General features: G+C 35.2%; 1 protein-coding gene across 3 annotated transcripts in view; it reads left to right on the top strand.

Moving 5' to 3' along the window:
* LOC106130419 (pleckstrin homology-like domain family B member 2) overlaps nucleotides 1-21,133 on the top strand; it is a 68,996-nt gene that overhangs the window by 24,862 nt on the left and 23,001 nt on the right. For 2 of the 3 annotated variants that reach the window (XM_013329257.2, XM_060952039.1), the window contains exons 3-12: nucleotides 9,668-9,750; nucleotides 10,318-10,491; nucleotides 11,216-11,359; nucleotides 11,767-12,626; nucleotides 15,947-16,052; nucleotides 16,883-17,003; nucleotides 17,399-18,380; nucleotides 18,749-18,948; nucleotides 19,307-19,435; nucleotides 19,592-20,847. In XM_013329257.2, coding sequence (XP_013184711.1) covers nucleotides 9,668-9,750; nucleotides 10,318-10,491; nucleotides 11,216-11,359; nucleotides 11,767-12,626; nucleotides 15,947-16,052; nucleotides 16,883-17,003; nucleotides 17,399-18,380; nucleotides 18,749-18,948; nucleotides 19,307-19,435; nucleotides 19,592-20,847 — 4,055 coding nt within the window. Of the gene's footprint in view, nucleotides 1-9,667; nucleotides 9,751-10,317; nucleotides 10,492-11,215; nucleotides 11,360-11,766; nucleotides 12,627-14,083; nucleotides 15,100-15,946; nucleotides 16,053-16,882; nucleotides 17,004-17,398; nucleotides 18,381-18,748; nucleotides 18,949-19,306; nucleotides 19,436-19,591; nucleotides 20,848-21,133 lie in introns of those variants that run through there. The other variant, XM_013329258.2, reaches the window with a different exon arrangement.

Raw genomic sequence — 21,133 nt, 5'->3', positions numbered from 1 at the left:
ACATGAGTGCAATTAATAGACGTATAGGACCAATTGACCAAACTGTACACGATATTTTTGCTCGTTCAGATATCTGTTTTGACAAGCTGAGTCTTAATCTTAATAAAAAGGCAAACCCTAATTATACAATACAAGTAACTTTTATTTTTCAGACATTGTTAAAAAGCTTATAAAACTCTAACTCTTTCATCTATCTATCACAAAATTATTAATTGTACCACCATCATATTCATTTTACCTTCTATTGAAAATCCCTGATTTAGTATAATAAAAAAAGTGGAGTAAATTTCGTACATATGTTTTTCAAAAGACTATACATTTAATGACTAAAAGTGATAATAAAAAAATCCCACAGCCATTGGTTTTTATTCTAACCCAAAAAACAGTCAAGAGACCGCCGCCGACCAAATGAATAGTTCACTAGTTTGAAAATAGAATATCTCACCTCAAAACTATCAACGAGCATTCCTATCAGAACGCACACGCATCCTATCTAATCTTTGATCAAAAGCAGTTATAAACAGTGACCAGTTCATCGACCTCGGTTGCATCAATTTAATTGTTAGTGCAGACGACAGAATTGTTTATTGCGATGCCAGTTTAACGGCCACCATTTCCTAATTCTGTGACATGTCTGTTTTGTTCTATTTCCTATGCTTTGACGTTTTTGGACGTTTGTATATTGTTTTAAATGATATTGGCTAAATCTGTTGTTGTCTCTGAATTAACTTCCTTTTTTGAGTTATTTAGAAGGTCATTCGGTATTAATTCTAACTAGAGCACTGATTCAGGAGAGGAATGTTCCCTTTGATAACTTCCTGGTATCTTCACCTCTCTAGAGAAGATCTAGGGATGGGCTTTTTGATAGTGAGCCTTTTATTGTGTAAGTCAGATTTTAACACAACGCCAATCTCATCTGTCCTCCGCAACCCTTGCAGTGAAACATAATCCATATGTTTATAACTATAACGTAACGCTGTTATTTGCTTAATACTGATAGCAATAAAACAATAAATGTCTGATTTTAGAATTGTAATTTGACATTAAACAGTTATCTCCATAGCGTGAGATCTGGATCTGGTCACCATACGTTTTTAATGGTTATATTATAGCACATGTGAAACGAGTGACTACATGTGTGATGGTGTCTATTGCACCGACTGACACATAATTTACAACAAGAAAGAATAAGTATTTTAAAAAGTGAACAGTTGAATGCTTAATTGACGATAACAATTTACAATTCAGATTAAATCAATGTAAAGCCCTTTCACCTTGAACTGTGTAAAATCTTCACTTACCTATTAAAGTCGCAAATGGGTCTGTCATTACTACGATGATGACCTAAGCTGGATTTGGTGCACCTATAAATAATAAGTCTGTGGGTTCTCCCGCAGGGTCGTGGAGATCAGATATTTCACTTTGTGTTTGATTTATCTTCTTCTAAATCACGATCTAAATGCTCATCTCTAGTAAGGATAGAACCAGGTAAAAAACCAAGACGATGAATGATGAAGCAATTAAAACTAAGTTAAGCAAACACACGTGACGTCTTGCTGTGTAAATCCAATAAGCGGAAATAAGCTGCTAGAAGGCTACGAAGCCGTGTTGATGTGAACGAAATCACGTAGACTCGTTTGTATTATAATCTATACTAATATTATAAAGCTCAAGACTTTGTTTGTTTGTTTGAACGCGCTAATCTCAGGAGCAACTCGTTCGAATTGAAAAATTCTATTGTCAAAAACAAAAATTTTCGCATCACGATGCAACTATAAGGAGGAAATACATAATTGAAAATGGGAAAAATTATTCACCCTTGAGGGCTTCAATGATGCCCAAAATAACTATTCCACGCGGACGAAGTTGCGGGCACAGCTAGTGTTAGAAATGTTTGTTGCTCACTTCTTTCTCCTGGCTTTAGTCCCAATTACATCCTCATCTCTCTAAAAAATAACCCGGGTTACGTCTATTACCTATGGTCTTGGATAAGTTAGGTTTTTACACGAAGTGACTCCCTCTGACCTCCGCAAACTTTGCAGGTGAACCCTTTAGCTCATATTGGATCAGAGTTACACCATCTAGTTGTCTTAATGTGCAGGTTTCCTCACGATGTTTTCTCTTACCGTAAGAACATTGGTTAACAATCAAACTTATGTGAATAATTCAGAAAACAGTAATTAGTACAAAGCCGAGGTGGGATTACTAACTTAATATTTCTAATCCTTAAAAGTCCCTAACGTTTTTAAAAATACGTAGGTACGTAAGTAGTATAACAAATGGCCAGTAATTACTAGAGACAGTTCCATCTCGACGAGTTTATGTCTGTCTGTTTGTTTTCGTCTTGTTTCGACCACATTTCCGTTCTCGAGAGAATTCTGTTGTGTTTGTATATTAGTTGCGTCGCTCTTTGATAGATAAAGTGCTTTGTGATGTTCTATTTCGGAATATTTACGGAGTAGGATGTATATTTTATCTTTGTGTAGATATATGTATTTGGATTGGCATTAGAATTTCTGAAAAAAAAACGCTTTAGATACACTCCATTCAAAAGTTTTTAATACAAAAAGTTGGTTAATGGTTGTTAAATTTAAGATGATCATGTAAAGTACATCCTTTACATTGGTCCTTACATTGAGATCTTTTTTAAAGAAAGAATTTATTTTATTGGAGCATTAAATTCAAGTAAACATAACTTTAAAAAATCTTATTTAAACTTATGTGCTACCAAAAAGTTCCACACAAGTTTATGTCGTGACATAATCATGACGCTGATTGGCTTTATTTATTTTTTGTTTATTTTTATTCTTTTTTTTATTTATTTCTTGATCGGCTATATTTTCAGAACCAATTTCAACTTTAATTTTGTTATGTAGGCTTTGGAAAACGTTAAATTGCAGTGTGTGATAAAAGCCCATGCTGTCACAAGCATCCTGTGTTTTGTAGTATAACCAAGTTTGTATTAGCATTTACGTACATATACACATTAAATCACGCCTTTTTCTCGAAGGGGTAAGATGAAACTTCATCTTCCAACTTAGCATTTCAAGGTACAATACTCGACGTCTACATTGTACGCTTAGTTTTTTTCTCAATATTGGATTAGGCATTTGTCTTCTATCTCACCTGATGGTAAGTGACGATGTAGACGAAGATGTTTCATGACTTTTTAAGAGATACCCATTTATTATTGTTGAATGTTCGCGGAGAGAACTTACGCTTAGCTGAATGGTAGAAAATGCCCTAGGCTTTGAGCACTTACATGTTTTTGTAATGAAGTAAAAAGTTCTCCTGTTTCACGTCATTTGACATGAAATCGATCACTTAGACAATTTTCTGAGTTATGATGGTGAAAGTTTAGATTGTCTTTGAGTATTTGTTTTGTTCAAGTTACGTGCATCTAGTTCACACAGAATGGAGAGAACAGAAATAGAATAAGTTGTTGGTAACGCTCATTTTTGAGTGTTGCACGCTCCGCCGCTACGTTTTGACCGTATCGGGAGGTAAAGAAATGCGGGGTTTTCAGATTTTGAAATTTTATCTTCCCGATTGCTGTGTTCAAATAAAATGATGACAATGCAAATAGGCTTGAAGTCGTTAAAGATGATACGCGCACAAATGTTCTTTTAACTGAAAACGCTGCAGAAACAAAAAACTAGACCCCTAAAATATTGCGGTGGAGCATAAATATGAGAGAGATTATTTCATAAGCCCTCGTTGATTTGTTTTTTATGTATTTTTGTCTGGAAATGATAATTTCACACGTTCACAGGAGCACATTTTATTTAGAACCGCAAAAGAAATCACACACATTATTAGATTTGTAACCGCAATTTCCAATTTTAATGTTGTGTGAAATTGGTCTCTATGTATGTCCAAATATGAATGACTGTACTAAAATATAGATTTTTTATTAAATCTGCTATGAAATGCAAACAGGTAGAGCTGTTTGCATTTCATAGCAGATTGATCGATATCGATGCGATTTCTACGGAAACAAAGGTCATCTTTATTCATTTGGTCCTTATAAACGTTTGATAAATATAGTTGCAAACGCTGGTGAGTTATGAAAAGAAATGTAAGAATAGAGTATGCGAATAGGCATTACGTGTAGGTAACTTACGAAATGTCTATGAATTGTAATATGGTCTGTTCTCCATAAGTTAAGGTGGAAGTCTAGCATTTTAAGCAAAGGAACTTGTATGCTCTCCTGCGGTCCTTTCGTAACTTTTTTCTTCGCAACTAGAACGATTAGCACATTAAGGAGATGTTTGCACGACCCACACACCTAGTTTGAGTAAGATGAGTCAATCTTGGCGATATCTTATCGCACCGCATACCATTTACCAGTATGTAAGGGGTATTTGAATTGCGCGATTATCATACAACGGAAGATTGTGTTATTATACGAATAACTAAGGGTTCTTTAAGATTTAATATCGTATGTACGTACTTGTATATTTACTTTCATGGAAAGGTTTTGGTCATTGACTAACGCTGTTGTAACATTTTTGTGGAAATCAAATTATATTCTGCCGTGCAAGATGGAAGTGGTCATATCGGGGTTTCTTGTAAATTTAAGTTTAAAATACTCTTTATGATAAGCTATTATAATAAAACTGCAGGTGTGATAATAATTTCAGTTCTATTTAAGAGCTAGCTTCAACGATGAAGTGTAGTGCCTCTGTTTTGTCTCTATAAATAAACTAACTTAATAACTTACCTGTGAATTTATGATCAGATACCGCAATAAATTACATAATCTCTTTTCTTAACGAATGTAAATATAAACATGACCGTAATCCAAGCTTGTCGGGGTATAACAATAGATCGCTATCAACAGCAATCAGAAATGCAATGAGCACGTAAACAAACATATTCACTAACGGTCCGCATTTCGGCCGGGCCCGTTACCTCGCCTCAGTTCCACATGTCTAGATTTGGAAACTCGTTATGTGTAAACAAAGGCTACCTACATGCAGCTAAGAAGTTTCGCAAATTGTAAATATCGAAACAGATTGTTCTGATGATCTGTGAAAGATTGAAATTGCTAGTAATGCTAGACTTGAAGCGTCTGTTAAAAGTGATGGGAACTACAGATATGGGCATCGTATCGAAAATGTCTAAATTTTTTTTTGCTAAAGCATAACACATCCAATCAATCAGATGTTGCATCAACAAATGGTAATTTCTCTCATAATAATGTATTTTAAATTGCGTTCTTAATTTTAAAACTCAATGTTCGCTGAAGTAAAATGTTTAATGACACTGTCCAGTAATTTCACATACTGGACAAGGCTTTTACGATCTCCTGCCCTTGCTGGTTATTAGGGCGTTCCCTATTGTGCCAACGGGACCATGCGAATATTATGGAGAAATAGAAAGAGTGACATTGATGCCGTGTGGCACCCCAGTAAAGAATTGGAGTGGTTCTTTTTTATGGATATCAAAGAAGTCGACCTACAGAATAGGCACATTTATCTCATGATGAGATCATCTCTTGTAAAGTCAGACGAGAGTCGCTTCGTGTTAAAACTTGACTTGCCTTTTGGTTCGTTAAAATTATGGTTAAAAGGCGCACTTGGCTCGTCTCCAGAGAGGTGAGGATGTTACCGGGATTTACGCCAGGAGGAAGAAGCAGTCTGACATTGATAGTCACAGTTTCAGTTTAGCTATGATTAGCAATAGTTTACAATGCAACATGGCCGGGGTTGTCGAACTTTATTAGATCACTGGTCAACGGCGTGGGAACGTGCATATGTGACTCACATTAGTTGCTAACCAGTCGAGCACAACAGCTTTGCATTGCAGTCATTAATGTTATTAGATAGTTTTTGGACCTGGCGTACTTTAATGTTAATGAATGTCCAATTTTAATTAGGCATATGATAACGCCTGATGGCAGTCCGTGGACAATTTTATAAACCACGGATTTACTACAATCTTGTATCATTGGGGCAAAAAAATTGGGTCAAAAATACATTTTTCTTACGTATGTTTGTAATGCAATAACTTTCGAATCGTTGGTCTGATTTACCATACATCCATCCACTTAATTACGTCTATATTCCTTGCGAGGTAGAGAGAGCCAGCGGTCTTGAAAGACTGACAGGCCACGTTCAGCTGTTAGGCTTAATGATAGAATTGAGATTTAAAAAGTGACAGGTTGCTAGTTTGTCGCCTATAAGAAAAATCTCAAGTTTAGAAGCCTATCCCTTAGTCGTCTTTAATGACATCCATGGGAAATAGATGGAGTGGTGGATAAAGGAATCTGGGAAATAACATTGATAATAGGTTTTCTTGTATAGTCTATGACTGTAGTTCATATGTTCGTGACTGTAGAGGTTTTAAGCTAGTTATTTTAAAAGCAAAGCAAGTTATTCAAATAAAAACTCTAACTCGCTGCAATAAAGAAGTGGTATATAATAAATCAATAATACTAAAAGCTCTAACCGCGCGTCCATTGGAGCCTAAACGTTAAAACCTCGTATTACTTGTAACGCACACGCGTCGGGTTACTCAGGGAGATATCTTAGGACCGGCTCGGGTTACGCCGAGTTGAGATTGTCTTGTGCAATATCTATTTTATTTGCATTCTTAGTAGTCTTATTGGAATTTTTAACCCCGGCGAAACAGTAAGGCGTTTTTATCACAATAAGTATACGTAAGTACCTACGATATTATCATAATGATAGTAGTTTCTGGTACTGGTTATGATTGCTTCTAACCTTTGCTTACTGTATAAAACAAAAAATGTCATTTTTTGACATATCCATGATATTTTCTTTTAATTCACGCGTAACTTCTATCTTTGTTATTGTAGATGCCTATTAGTGATGACATTGTTGAAAGTATTCCGCTTTAAAATTACTGTTTTCTTCAGAATGCCTCGTGCAATTTATGGACAATATCTTATTACCACCGCCACATATGTACCTGTTTTTTAAGACAACGAAACGCAACTTTATCTGTTTCTTTCCATTATCTAATATCTAATATACCATTGACACCTGCTACAATAATAAATCTGTAAAGATTCTGGGCTTTTCGTTTACCTTTTGAATTCGCCAAAGAATTTTCTATTACTATTTGGATTTCGAGTTTTTTTCACAGCAAATCTTATTTTGAAATTTGGCTTATACTATAAACTTAGGTTAGTTGATGTCGGTTTACATCATGTTCTAACAAAATAAACCACTTCAATTGAAAAGCGAAAGTTTTCTGTGATATGAGATCAAAAAAATATTAAGTTCTCTTGTGAAATCCAAACTGGTGACAGTTAGCATGTCTAAGAGGTTGAAGCTGTACCTATATTAGCTTACAAATGCAATTAACAAAGAAAGAGTGTTCTTAATAATCTCCCGGCTCTTTATGGTAATGAAGTCAAATCTCCAATTCTCGAGGTCACCGCCAGACTGACCTCCTGTTCCACTTGGACGGGTGATGCTAATAGAATGGGTTATGTAACTCATTAAGTTTTATAGCGATGAGTCACATCGTGTGTATAGTAAGCATAATTTACGCAATGTTTGATTGTGAATAAGTGAATCGATTAGTAAGTCTTCTAATCTGTGGTGTTAAAGAGTCTGAGTTTTTAGGGCTATAAAATAGAGGCAGGGAATTTGCTGTTTAGTTTTTTTAGAATATAAATTGGCATTACTTTTATAAACTTTGTAGCATGAAACAAAGTTACAAACAAGTCTTGTATAACAAGTTCTTTTTTAGTCTGGCAGTCTGTCAAAACTCTGCTATCTCATTTTCCAATCATGAGAGTATGAGAGAAAGTTCAAATTAAATACAGTTCCTATATCTTATGTCAGTAAATAATTAGCCGGCATTGGAATTCAAATTAAACATAACAGTAGGAATTGTTAACCATGTAAATTAAATCCTAGTCCTCATATGCCTAACTGTACTGTACATACGAAATTTAAAAAAAAATCCAAAATCTATATACACACAGAAAGCAGACAAAGCTTTGGTAACAGCAGTCAGTGACACAAACTCTGAATTGCTCATATTTATAAAACGAGAAACACATGAGTTTCTATTTCCGAGTACCCAACAAAAATAAGCAGAAACGCACCCCGCAATAGCCCTTATGTGTAAGACGCTAAGACATAAACAATTCATATTTATTTCTGCTGTCAACGTCCGTTCGTTTGAAGCAAGTGATGTATGTAACTTGAACTTTATCAATTAGGTTGAGAAAGTTCAAATTTGAATGAAAGTTCGTAAATAGACGTTGGTTGTGACAGATAGGGATGGACATAAATGGATGAATAGAGCAAATTGCAGTTGACTTGGTGATGATTTATGAGACTAATTATTTACTCTGCATGCTATAGGGATTTAAGGTGCAATCAATTCAGTTCCAACTATGGTAACAAAAGCTTTATTATCATACCATGCAACTGATTGAACTATTCAGCAATCAGTTCTAAGCTCTCGCATTTGGGTTCTAAAGATATCCTTAAGGTAATTAAAGGAGTAGTGTTGCAGTGACAGTATGTCTTAACTGGTATACTCAAAGATTTCTATGACTCTGATACTCTGATGATGATATATCAGAAGTAACCCGTCCCTAGAAACTAGAGTTGATATATGGCTCACGAAGAAAAAGATGTAACTGTCGCCATCCTCCGGACGTAATATTCTATTGCGTCTTCACATCTCTGAAGAGATGCGTCTGTCTATAACCATGATACTGAAGTGGGTTGGATCTTGGAGTCTGACCGCAGTGCAGACTAGCTGTACAGAACCATATTAGATCATGGTACACATTAAACTTTCTTTATCAAACTACGTAAATACGTTACTCAGAAAATAACTTGGTTGACCGTTACGAATATTCTTCGAATAAACTGTTGCAACTCTCAAACTCACGCGTCACAGGAAACGTAGCTATTTATATTGGCGCCAACTTATTTTGTTTGGAGCACACCGCCCCCACTCAGCCCTTTGCCCTTGGATTGTGTTAATAACCTTAAAGTTTAGCGATACCATTACGAAATCAAGGATACTTTACTTACTGACATTTAAGTAAAGACAATTACTGTCTTTCCTGGGTTATAATTCGAATGATTTAGAATTACGTATTATAAAACTAAGAAAACAATCATTTGAGTACTAGTGACACCCTGCAGAAAGTGAATTTTGGTCGGTTTTCCATTTTATGTCTTCCCAATTACTTGCTTATTTGTTTCTACCTCACAGGTGACTGCATTAATTTCTTTCACATTTCCTTAGCTATTTGTCCCGTTCTGTTAGCATTTTTTTTTTTGACAATTTATACAGATTGAGTTATCCTCGTAGTAAGTTCAAAACTTGTGTTACGAGATACCAACTCAACGATACTATATTTTGTTATGATAAATACTTATAATGATAAACATCCAAGACACCAGGCCAACCAGTAAAGTTCATTTCTCATGCCCTGGCTGGAATTCCAGTCCGGGACCTCCAATGTCACAAACAAGTGCACTTCCGCTGCGCCACAGAGGCCGTCAAAGACGACTTTAAGTCTTTCACACCTTTCCTATCCTTACTGAGTTAAATATGACGCAGTTTAAATCAGGACAGGAGGAGCTATGTCCACAAGTCACAGTGACTCTATGTAAAAAAACTGTAACAAATGTTTAATCAAAGTTCCTGTTCTATTTTTCAGGGTGGCGACCAACACTCCGCATCTGGTGAGCCTGGGTACTGGGCGATTGAGTACGGCTGTCACGCTACATCCCATCAAACAGGGTAAAGTCCTTTGATATTATTAGTTCCCTTCATCACGCCATTTACCATCATCATCTTGGTAAGTCTCTATCCCATGGATGTCGTAACTAAGGCTTATAAACTTGGGATTCTTCTTTTAGGCTATGGGCTAGCAACCTGTCACTATGTGAATTTCAATTCTATCATCATCACCGAACAGCTGAATGTCGCCCATCAGTTTTTTCAAGACTGATGGGCGACAGGGCGACAGGGCAGGCTCTGTCTACCTAGCAAGTGGTAAAAACGTGAGTGTATGTATGTATCTTGGTAGGTTCTTACACGACATTCGTTCGCTCTATCCGGTGGTAGGCGTCGATTCTGGATGTCGTATGATGGACTTGAAATATTATAATATCACGTGTCTATAAAGTAATAGATGAAAAGACATAATCACTAAGAACTACTCGTATTGCATCAAAACTTTCCAAGGCAAATGCATCTGGCTTGTAAGCGGGTCTTTAGTGCCATCTTGCTTGGAGAAATCTTGAGCCAAAGCACAAAACTAACAGTTGAAACTTATCATATAAACTAAAGTTCTGTAATTTTCAGGTCGGGTGACGATAGGCTCTGACCCGACTTGCGACATCTACGTGGTGGGCACAGGCGTGTCTCCCATCCACTGTCGCGTGGAGAACTCCCACGGCGTCGTCACTCTGTATCCTATAAGTGGGAGTACGTTGCTGGATGGCTTGGCTGTGGATAAGCCCACTCGGCTCTCTCAGGGTAAGACAATGTTTTTATATTTGCGTATTCCTGGTAGAACTATCCACCGCTATGTGACAATACCCTGTGCCACTCTCCGACATTCATCTTTCTGCTTCGTCTGATCTTCGGTAAGATTACGTTCTTTGTCTTACGTATCATCTTGAGCTGTGTCAAGGATTCTGCTCATTCAAGGCTCGGTGTAGACGGCTTGGCTTGAAATTTATTCCCCCAGAAGTAAGACAGTATGAGGTGAGAGAAAATTCGAGGCCGCGTGACGTTTTTTTTTTAAATTACACAGATTGAGTTAGCCTCGAAGTAAGTTCGAGACTTGTGTACTAACTCAACGATAACTGTACTTCTGGGTCCGCCGTTGCTTTTCAACGTTTTTATTCTCATATCCTGAATTTATCACTTCTTTCATCTTCAGCGATGTAACGCCAGGATTGTGTCAGTAGTCTTGTAGTCTTCCCTTTTAGTGAGACCCGGCGGAGGAGGCATGGCCAAATATTTGTCTTCCCTAAAACCGTTGGTACAGAAAGGACAGTGAAATGATAAAAACATTGACATCACCGCTGAGTTTCTTCGTAGAAGTACGTCAAACTTAATTACACCGTCCGACTAGGAAAAATAATATCGCTTTTTAGAGGAATTTGAATTCTAAAATATGAATTTGTTGAATCGAGCATCGTCATAAACCTGTTTTCCTTTCATAATCCATAACATTTATCTTTATTCTTTACAGGGAGTATGTTGACAATAGGACGGTCGAATTACCTCCGTTTCAACCATCCTGAGGAAGCGAAATTGATGAAGTCGGTGCTTCCCTCCGCTCACGTTTCCATGGCGCCCATACAGTTCACGCCCAATGATCAATGCCTGCCTACTGGTAACTAGCTCATTTACTATGTTTCAGTACGTTAGGTGGAAAGAAAAGGCCTAAGCCATCATATTTATGGGTATGTTTGAAGGGTAAGGTTTAGACCAACATACTTTAATCAGGTCGGTGAAGTACTGGAAAAGTTGACGTCAGGACTACCCTAAATCTACGGGCTTGCATGAAAAGATTGATGGAACAAAATAAAAGAAGTATATTGTATTTTGCGCCGATTCTTGCGACCTCATTTCATGCATTTAAGTGACATTAGTATGGCTTCAACTACCTCAAACTTAGAGCAGAGTGAGGTACACCTTATCTGAATTGTTTGTGGTTTTTCCCTTCAGTTGCCCTATAAAAGAAACCTTAATGACCCATGTACTTAATTGTTTTAATGCCCTACGTTTTAATGTTTACAGGTTACCAGAATCACCACTCCGAGCCAAGCAACCAATGTTACCAGAACGCCAATCATCAGAAAATGTACAAAGAGCACACCCTCTCACAACTCGACCAAGAACTGGACATGACTCTCAAAGATCTTTCCAGAAAAAAACCACCCGTTGCACCCAGAAAGCCTTACAGAGACCTTGAATCAGACTCGAACTCAGACCAAGAAGCCAAACCTAAAGTGTCCAGTATTATGGCTAAAGTCTCAAAATTCGAATATTACGCTAAACAACAAAAAGTTGGCAGAAGTCAATTCTATACGTCGACTGAAAATGAAATATCACCAAAAGTATTCAGCTCGAATTCTCTAACAGTCAACACACCAGCTAAAGATGTTTTAGGAGGGAAAAACGTACCAAATTATATTAAAGTTAAAGAAAAGGTTGTACATATCAATGATAATAATTTAGACCCGAGGAAATGCTCGTACGCGAATGTTGCTATAAGAAACAAGAAGATAGACGATATAGTTAGGAATTTCGATGATCCCAGAAACGATTTCCGTTTTCCGAAAAAAGTTAATAACGATCAGCAGAATTCTGATAATATTTACGGAAAAATCAATGTTAAATGTGATCACAATGATAAGAATAATGTCGAAAATGCAAAGAGTAATTCTGAAATTGCTAAAAATAATGCGGAAACTGCTAGAAATTTGGAGATTGTTCTAGAACAGTCCATAAATGATGCGTATGGGAAGGTGTGTGAGAGGGGTGTGGGTAAATGTATTACGTTGCCCTCACCGGCCTTCGATAGAAATCCACAATATTCGCCGGTGTATGCGGGACATTATGACAGGAGTTTGGACGCTGAGACCAAGAGATTGAAGGTAAGATAATAATATAATAAAATAGTAACTGACCTATGTCTGTACTTGAAAGATATTACCAAAGAAGCAATATGAGGGATTTAGGCAAAACAAAAAAAGGCAAAATGTAATTAAAAAAATTCCCGTTTTAATCATTTGTACTAGCATCACGCGAAAATTATTGCACCTATTTGATTGCGGTTTTCTCACATGTGTTAGACTTGGTCTAACTAAACAACTGGTATACAATATATACTCCCCCCACCCTCGAAGGGTCAGCTTTTTTCCATTGCATTGTCAGTATTCATTTTAGTCGTACAGATTTAGTGTAACGGCGAACAAAGTCACAGGAAAAATAGTTCGGAAAATTATATCTAATATCAACAACAAAAAAAAATATATGTTTTCCATCATAAATAATTTTGTTTTTAAAAAAAAACGTAAACACGTGAATCTAATTTTTATCTAACAAAGAAGATACGTTATCATTTAATAAACAACATTCTTACGCTATTGTTTTATTAAATCGTATGTGTTTTACTCAAAATAGTTTAATTTTTTTTTATTAGGTCTCCATATCACAGATGATGAATTTATAACTTACAAAAAATATCTAAACGGCTGTAAAATGTAAGAATAAAACATTTTACAACAAAAAATCCTTAGCTTAATTTTACAAAATTGTACTACACGATTTTTTAAGCACATTCAATGACAGAGCAGGTTTTATTTTCTAAAACGATGTCCATCAGATAGAATCGATCATCGATGCCTGATGAGGCGTGGTTGAGGTTATAGCGATTCTATTAAATATAAAAATATCGATTAATTTTTCCTTTCGTAATTTCAGTTAGGATCTAAATGTTGTCTTATGTTATTTTGATACTATTAATGTGGAATTCATCTTAACATTTTTATTAGAGTACAAGTACTCTACGTAAACCTATTTTTCTATTGTATGTATGTTATAAGAGATATGATAAACAAGCTTGTGAAAATCAATAAATATATTTAAAAATGAGTGAATGTTTATAAAATTTAAATTAAAAAGTCCGACAAAACAAAGTGGAGATGTCAGAATAAAACTGCTCTCTGATAAGTCTTATTCTGGCATCTCCACTTTGTTTTAATATTACATTGCTTTTAGAAAAATACACTAACAAGCTTACCTCTTGACAAGAGAAAAAGGTATTCCTGTTACTTTGCAGAAGTGACACAATTAAAATATCAAATGTTGTATTCTGTAACAGAATTTTCTGGAAATACGATATTCTGCAAGCTCCTCTCCTAGTGTTAACATCAGTAAATCAATTCAAAATACATCTTTGGAAAACGCTGGCATTGAGACCCCAACTTTACCCGCCTTGGCCTTCGCAACGCCTGAAAGCGCACGATATCTAAGATGTTGTTACGTCTGAATTAATGAGCGATAGCGATAACGCCATATCACACTGCAGGCTGCGACAAATAATGTTTATTTTATACTGTACGAACGTATCACAATGGCTGAAATTAAAAGAAAAGTGATTTTTTTTATTAAACGAAATTTTTTACATACTGCCAGTGCAAGTGTTTAAAAATTGCAATGAGAAAAGTGCGACGTGTTCGAATATCGAAGATATTAAGAAGTTTATAACTGGCAGCTTTTAAAATTAGTTTAAGTGTTGTTTAGCGTTTTTTAAGTAGTTCAGCTAGTTTTTTTAACGTTATGTGATATGTACAGTCAGTGCCGAAGGTATCGACTTACAACTTTCGATTTGCCTCAAAATGAATGTGGTTTTGATCACTTTGTGGTTTGATCTGTGGCGAATAACATTTATTAGTTGAAATCGTATTAAAAGTGTAAAATTTTTTAATGTTCGAAGTAGGAGTTGTATTAACAAGTATTATAACAACATTTTTAGTAATATTTTATAACGTGGTTAATTCCTTAGCAAACATGACGTTAAAACCAGTAAACGGACACATGAAGGAAGGGACGCAAAAGAGTTTATTAAAAAAATTCGCGACAAATCTGAAGAAAAACACGTTAGCACTAAAAGCATTGAAATCGACAATCGATGAGAAAAAAAATCGAGACATAAAAGACTACGATAAAATAATCGAAATAACGAAATCTATGAACGAAAAACTCGAAGTAGTACATAAGTTACGAGCCGATATTAAAATTTATAGAACAATAAATACGATACTAACAAATTATTATATCAAAGAAACTAAAAACCATGAAAATAATATCGATAGCAAAATAATAAAATTAAAACAACAGATAATACATTCGTATGACAGTTTGAGAGACGAAATATCCAAGATGGCCGACAACATCAGTGTTGCTAGTGAAAAGAATTTCGTCAAAAATAATTCTACAATTGCTAATAGTAATGTTTTTGTTGTTGGAAACGATATTAGATCAAGTCAATATAATCAGATTTATATGAGAAATGAAATTTACAATAGCATTATTAAGAAAATTGATAAAATATTTTGTGGTATGGTAAGTTCTTTATAAAATGTTATCTTAGTACATACTGCCCGCTGTTAGATATATTAAAACTTTGTTTTATATCTACATCTATTTGTTGCTATATCGTAGTGAAAGGATTAAAATAAAATTTAGATATTACAAGGTTTTATTTAGTTTAAATTATTTATGTTTTAGACATAGACTACATTTTAAAGCCAACGAATTCATCAGCGACCGAGCCTAATAAAAATAAAACAGGTCAATCAACTAATCTTCTGTTATCAATATAATGCGTCCTTGGGTTATCATATTAATATCCTGCTATAATGTTTTAAAGTACATTAGATTAAGATTTACATGTAGTTTTATTTTGACTTTTAACTTATTGTTTTGAAATTCAATTGTTAAAACAAACTTGTGATACCTGTTTGTTTTCAAGTAAGTATTATTTGAAATTAAATCACGGAATATCCAAATTTTAAAGTTTATATGTGAGGAAATAAGAGTTTTTATTTGTTTGGTAACATATTTGTTTTGATAAGTTGACTGCTTGTCATAATGTATTTTTTTTGTAATGATAAAAGTCTCGAACTTGTTTCTCTCTTTTACTCAATTGTTTGCATTAGACTGTATATATTTATAGTACTACCCCCGTAGCAAGGCACGCGCGACGCCGTTTTTATCGCAAGAAAAACCATCGCTGTTTTTCTATTTTTATTTTGACGTGAAACGGGGCCGCGATAGTTTTTCACGCGATAGAAACGCCGTCGCGAGTGATATACAACAGGAGCTGTACCACCTATTTCTAACTTATGTCTGCTAAAATAAAAAATTAATGAATCAGTTCGTTCGTTCAGTTATTTCTTTTTTTTTTCAGGCGTACCAGGACAGGGTAAAGGAGGAGGAGCAAAAAGAAGCGGAAACAGCCCGTTTAGAAGAAATTCTCAATATGTGCGCGGAATATGAGAGACAAATTGCATCCGGTAAGATACTCTTATTGAGACAACTAAAAAGAAAGCACTATAATAAGGTTATAAGGTTGAATACTTAGATCTATGTTTTCGTGAGAAAGACGACGCTAAAGTGGTTAAGGTGCCCGAATAATAAAGAGTGAGGCACAGGTTCACATCCTATCGTGACCATGTACCATTTGATTGCTAACCGATGCTTTTACGGTAAGAGAAAACATTATGAGGAAACTTGCACATTCAGGAAATTGAATGTGTAACCTTTATCTAATATAGGCTAGGTTTCCGGCCGAAGGTTTCGTATTTCCACGAAAATTTATACATATACGTCTTTATTTATTTATTCTTTATTGTAACAATTACAATTTGTAAAGTACAATAGGCGGACTTTATTCTAACGGGGTAGACCGAATTAACAGTTTCGTAAAGACAAAGGCCACGTTCAGCTGTAAGCTTAATGAAAAACATGGATAGAGCTGCGATAAATACCTGTTATATATAAATTTGTACTGCAAACGGAGTCATGTGTTACACATGTTACTGCATACATACATACATATGGTCACGTCTATATCCCTTGCGGGGTAGATAGAGCCAACAGTCTTGAAAAGACTTAATGGCCACGTTCAGCTATTTGGCTTAATGATAGAATTGAGATTCAAATAGTGACAGGATGCTAACCCATCGCCTACAAAAGAATCCCAAGTTTGTAAGCCTATACCTTAGTCGCCTTTTACGACATCAACGGGAAAGATATTGAGTGGTCCCTATTATATTTGTATTGGTGCCGGGAACCACACGGCACTACATGTTACTGAAAATGTAAAATTACGTGAATATTCCAGGCAACCCCATCACTCCGACCGAGAAACGACCTCACAACAAGATCATAACGAACGGATCTCTGCCGCGGAGCGTCGCTTTGAACAACCCCAACTTCGTTCAGACCAGCGATGGTTATTATAAGTGAGTATTCATTGATTTGGTCATTTATTAATTTAATTATAGTCTAATTTGCTAGTTACCGCCTTCACAATGCTTTGTTAGTGACCGAGCGAGCCAAGCTTCTTCAATTTAGTTTGGCCATTTTGTTGTTGCAGTATTTCCGTTTATTATCATCTAGAGATTACATTTCTGAAACGACTTTCTTCACGAAAGTCGTTTCAGAAATGTAGTCTCTACCATAATGTACTCTCTAACATTTTGTGAACGAAATTATTGAATTATATTAAAATCGAGCTATTATTAGAACATTTTAAAAAAGGCGGCCCTAATGCCTTTTCACTTTATTGCTATAACAAAGTAGTTTTCTCTGTTAAAATATGCAATATGTTTATTATTAATGTCTCTAATATTTACAGATTCGATACTAGTCACAACCGCAACAATTCACTCAGCCAATCCCTCCCTATGCAAAGAAACCTATCGAGTTACGAAAATTTCGACCCACAATCTCCTCTAGACCAATCCACTCCAGAAGTGACCATACGACACCAAAGTAACTACGAAAATGTTGGCAGAATGGATGAAATAGGTATACCTGTCTTCGATTCACCAATAAAAGAATTATCTAGTCCTATAATCATAAGAAAAATTAATAACCAAAGCGGTGATAGAACGGTAACATCTCCTGCAGGAAGCCCCTATGAAAACATGTACTTTAACAGGAATAATGTCTATGGGAATTTAAAACCTAAATCTCCTAACACCCAAAGCCCTAGGACTAGAATTAAAACTACATTTGCACATAAAAATCTACCGTCCCCTCAGTATTTTATATTCCCCACTCCTCCGCCTAAAGATAATGAAAACAAACCTGATTTTATTAAAAACGGTACGAAAGATAGTGTTACAGATGATTCAAAGAGTAATATTGGTGGTATTGAAAAACAATTGAGTTTAGAAGAAGAGATACCAATGATTGATGATTCTGATATCACAAACGATATTGAATTCAGATGTTCTAAAATAATGGATAAAAAAGATGATACCTCTAAACCAGAAGCGGTTGCAGTAGACAGAGAAATTACGCTAACAAAAAATCAGAGTTTTGATGATGTCAAAAAAGAACTGATGGCTGATATACCAGAGTTAGAGGAATTTGAGAATGATTTGAAACAAAATAAGCAAGAAAAGTTAATGAAACATATCACTGAAGATATGAAAAAGATTGATGTTGAAGCCGATTCGATTGAAAGTACAGTTTTGGATGACAATGTAGATGAATTGAAGGCCAAATTTGACAGTTTAAAAGAGGAAAGAAAGAAATTAGTTGCAGAAATTCACGATATCAAATGTAAGATGTCTGAAATCAGATCACAAGAAGATGATATATTAAGAGAGGTAAGTTACATTCTGCGAATATTTTTTCTAAAATTAAAGTGACTGTTTGTTTATTTGTTAACGTTAATTGCTAAAACTTACTAGACAGATAAATTAAGAATTAAGTTCACTTTCACCACCATGTTAAGTGATTTTCAGGGGGAACCTGTCATTCAATGCTGGGAAATTATGTTAGTTACAAAAAATCGTATGATTTTTGTTTAATGACTATGATTTTACCAGCGTCCGTATCAATTTTCATTCAAAGTTCGTTATCGACCCAATTTTCAATTGCTAAATGCTCTAATTACACTATAACACGTCTAATTTCAATTAAACGAACACTTTTATGCACTTCATATAACCGAAACTTCATTTGCGTTTCACAGCTTGAAATGGAAAAGGCATTGATCAAAGGAGAGTACGATTCGGAAATAGCAATTTTGAATATAGAACAGAAGAAAAGGGTGGAGTTATTGGAGAGGGCGAGAAAGATAGAGGAAGACATCAAGCAAATGAAAGAGAGGCAAGAGTCGAGACAGAATGAGATGAAAGATAGAGTTGAAATTGCTACCACGAAAGTTGAAAGGTGAGTACAATATGACATAGGGATTATATTTAGTTTTTGACCAATTATGATCTAAATTGTTTCATTAAATTTGTTTTATTTAATTTCTATCAAGATTTACGTTGCCAGGTGACACATTTATTATTTACGTTCTAGTATTTATTCAATTCATTATATGTAATGTATAAAAAAAAACCTAATATTAAAAAATATTAGGTTTCTTTTTTATACTTATTATAATAGAAATTTTGCAATGTTAACTACTCGTAATACATAAAGTTTAAGATCCTTGGTGATTAAATCTACATAATATACTAATCCATACCTAAGAACATACACATACTGAAACAGTTAAAATATCTGTAATTTAATGTATCAGATTGGAGAAAGATATGAAAGGCAACGCGGCCACGTTGGAAGAATTGCAGAACGCTCAAGACATATTGGACAACGAGACTAAGATATTCGAAGATTTGGAATTTCAACACTTAGAAGAGGAATCTGAACTGTAAGATATAAATTACTTAATATTTACAAAACTGCGTCTATTTTAAAGCTCAGGGTGTGCACAATAATGTTGTTTGTTGAGGATAGTTTTTACAAAGTTTAAGCGACTTTATGCTTCAAGTATCTATTATTACGAATATAATTATTTCTTTCGCAGATTGGCAAACAGGGAAGATCTCCAAAACGAAATAATGGTGCTATCGAAGAAAATCGAATCGCAAAAATCAAGAATCCTCACATTAAAATCTGAAGCGAACAGCAATCTCACTTCGGCGTTAGACGAGACCAAAGTTTTAAGAGCAGAATACACCAGACTGCTGAATCTAGTTGAAGATCTAACTGGCAAAGTGCAAGGCATAGAAAAAGATTTAAAACCAATAGTAGCCAAACTAAATTATATAGAAAGGACCCAATCACCAGATAGCGCATTTTTCACAGACATGACTAGAGCGAAATCCGGCGAATTCGGATATTCCCCACAAAGTTCTGATAGTGACGATCTAGATCTTAATAAAATATCCGAAGATCATTCGAAAAATCTCAAAGACAAGTTCAACTCTATAGATCGAATGTCACAATCTATGATTGTAGATATCGAGAGGAGAGTGGGAGACGTTGTCGATGACAGAACAAGCGAAAGTCCGTCTAAGTCTTCAACTTCTTCAAAGGAGAAGAAAGGATTTTGGGAGAGGAACTTCGACTCACTAAAGCGAAAGAAAAAACAGAAATCGCCCGAGAAAGTGGACTTAATGTCGCAGAGTCTAAACGAGAATATGTTTTACAACAACGAAAATATTGAAAACGATTTCGATAAGTTTAACAGTTTGAGAAATTCAAAAAAGAAGAAAGATTCTGCTGGTCCTATTAAGAGCAGTTCCTCATCGAAAATTCCGACTTTCGCTGCTTTAGGGAAAATTATTAAGAAAGATTCGTTCGGTAAGCGATCTAGAGAGAACAGTATTAAGAATGACGATATTAGTGAGAATAATGTTAAGAACCGTTACGTAAAAAACGCAAAGCCTGTTTCAGCTGAGAATAAATACGTGAAAGCGAAATCTCTTTCTCCTGATAAGAATAAAGAAGAAGAAACGATTACTGAAGAAACAAGCGAAGAAGTTAACGGTGACAAATTTAATGCGACATTCGATGTTATACGACAGAATTCGGTTGATGATAAAAAGAAAGTGTTGCATAGGAAGAGTTGTGGTGATGAGCCTAATGTTAAAATGGAGTTTGCTAAGATTTCCGATTCTGGGAAGATTCCTTCGCAAGATGACATTGACAGGATATCGAAAGTGACGATTGATGCCCCGATCCTGTCGAGTGATACGGACATGAATTCCTTAGGGAAGAGGACGTTGGATAGCTTGATGGAGATTGAGAGGAGACGGATGGAGATGTTGGAAGAACAAGGTAAGAATAAAAATAAAGTTTTTAATCTACATTTAGGATTTTCAACTAACCAGATACATATGTTGCGTACCTATGTCTGGCCATTAATGAGCATCAGTGAATGAGTGGTTAAGTTATACAAAAGGGATGTACATGTAATCACGTCTTTATCCTATACGGGGACAGAGCCAACTGTCATAATAAAAATAAAGTATAAAAACTGAAACTCGACTAATAAACACTCTAAAAAGTATAAAACAAGAAAATAGTGTCAGCTGAAATTACTATGTTCAAACTATCATAACTT

This window comes from Amyelois transitella, chromosome 27, assembly GCF_032362555.1.
Source record: "Amyelois transitella isolate CPQ chromosome 27, ilAmyTran1.1, whole genome shotgun sequence".
NCBI classification, from domain to species: domain Eukaryota; kingdom Metazoa; phylum Arthropoda; class Insecta; order Lepidoptera; family Pyralidae; genus Amyelois; species Amyelois transitella.
The sequence above is the reverse complement of the archived record's forward strand: the minus strand, read 5'-3'. Positions and strand labels throughout refer to the sequence as shown.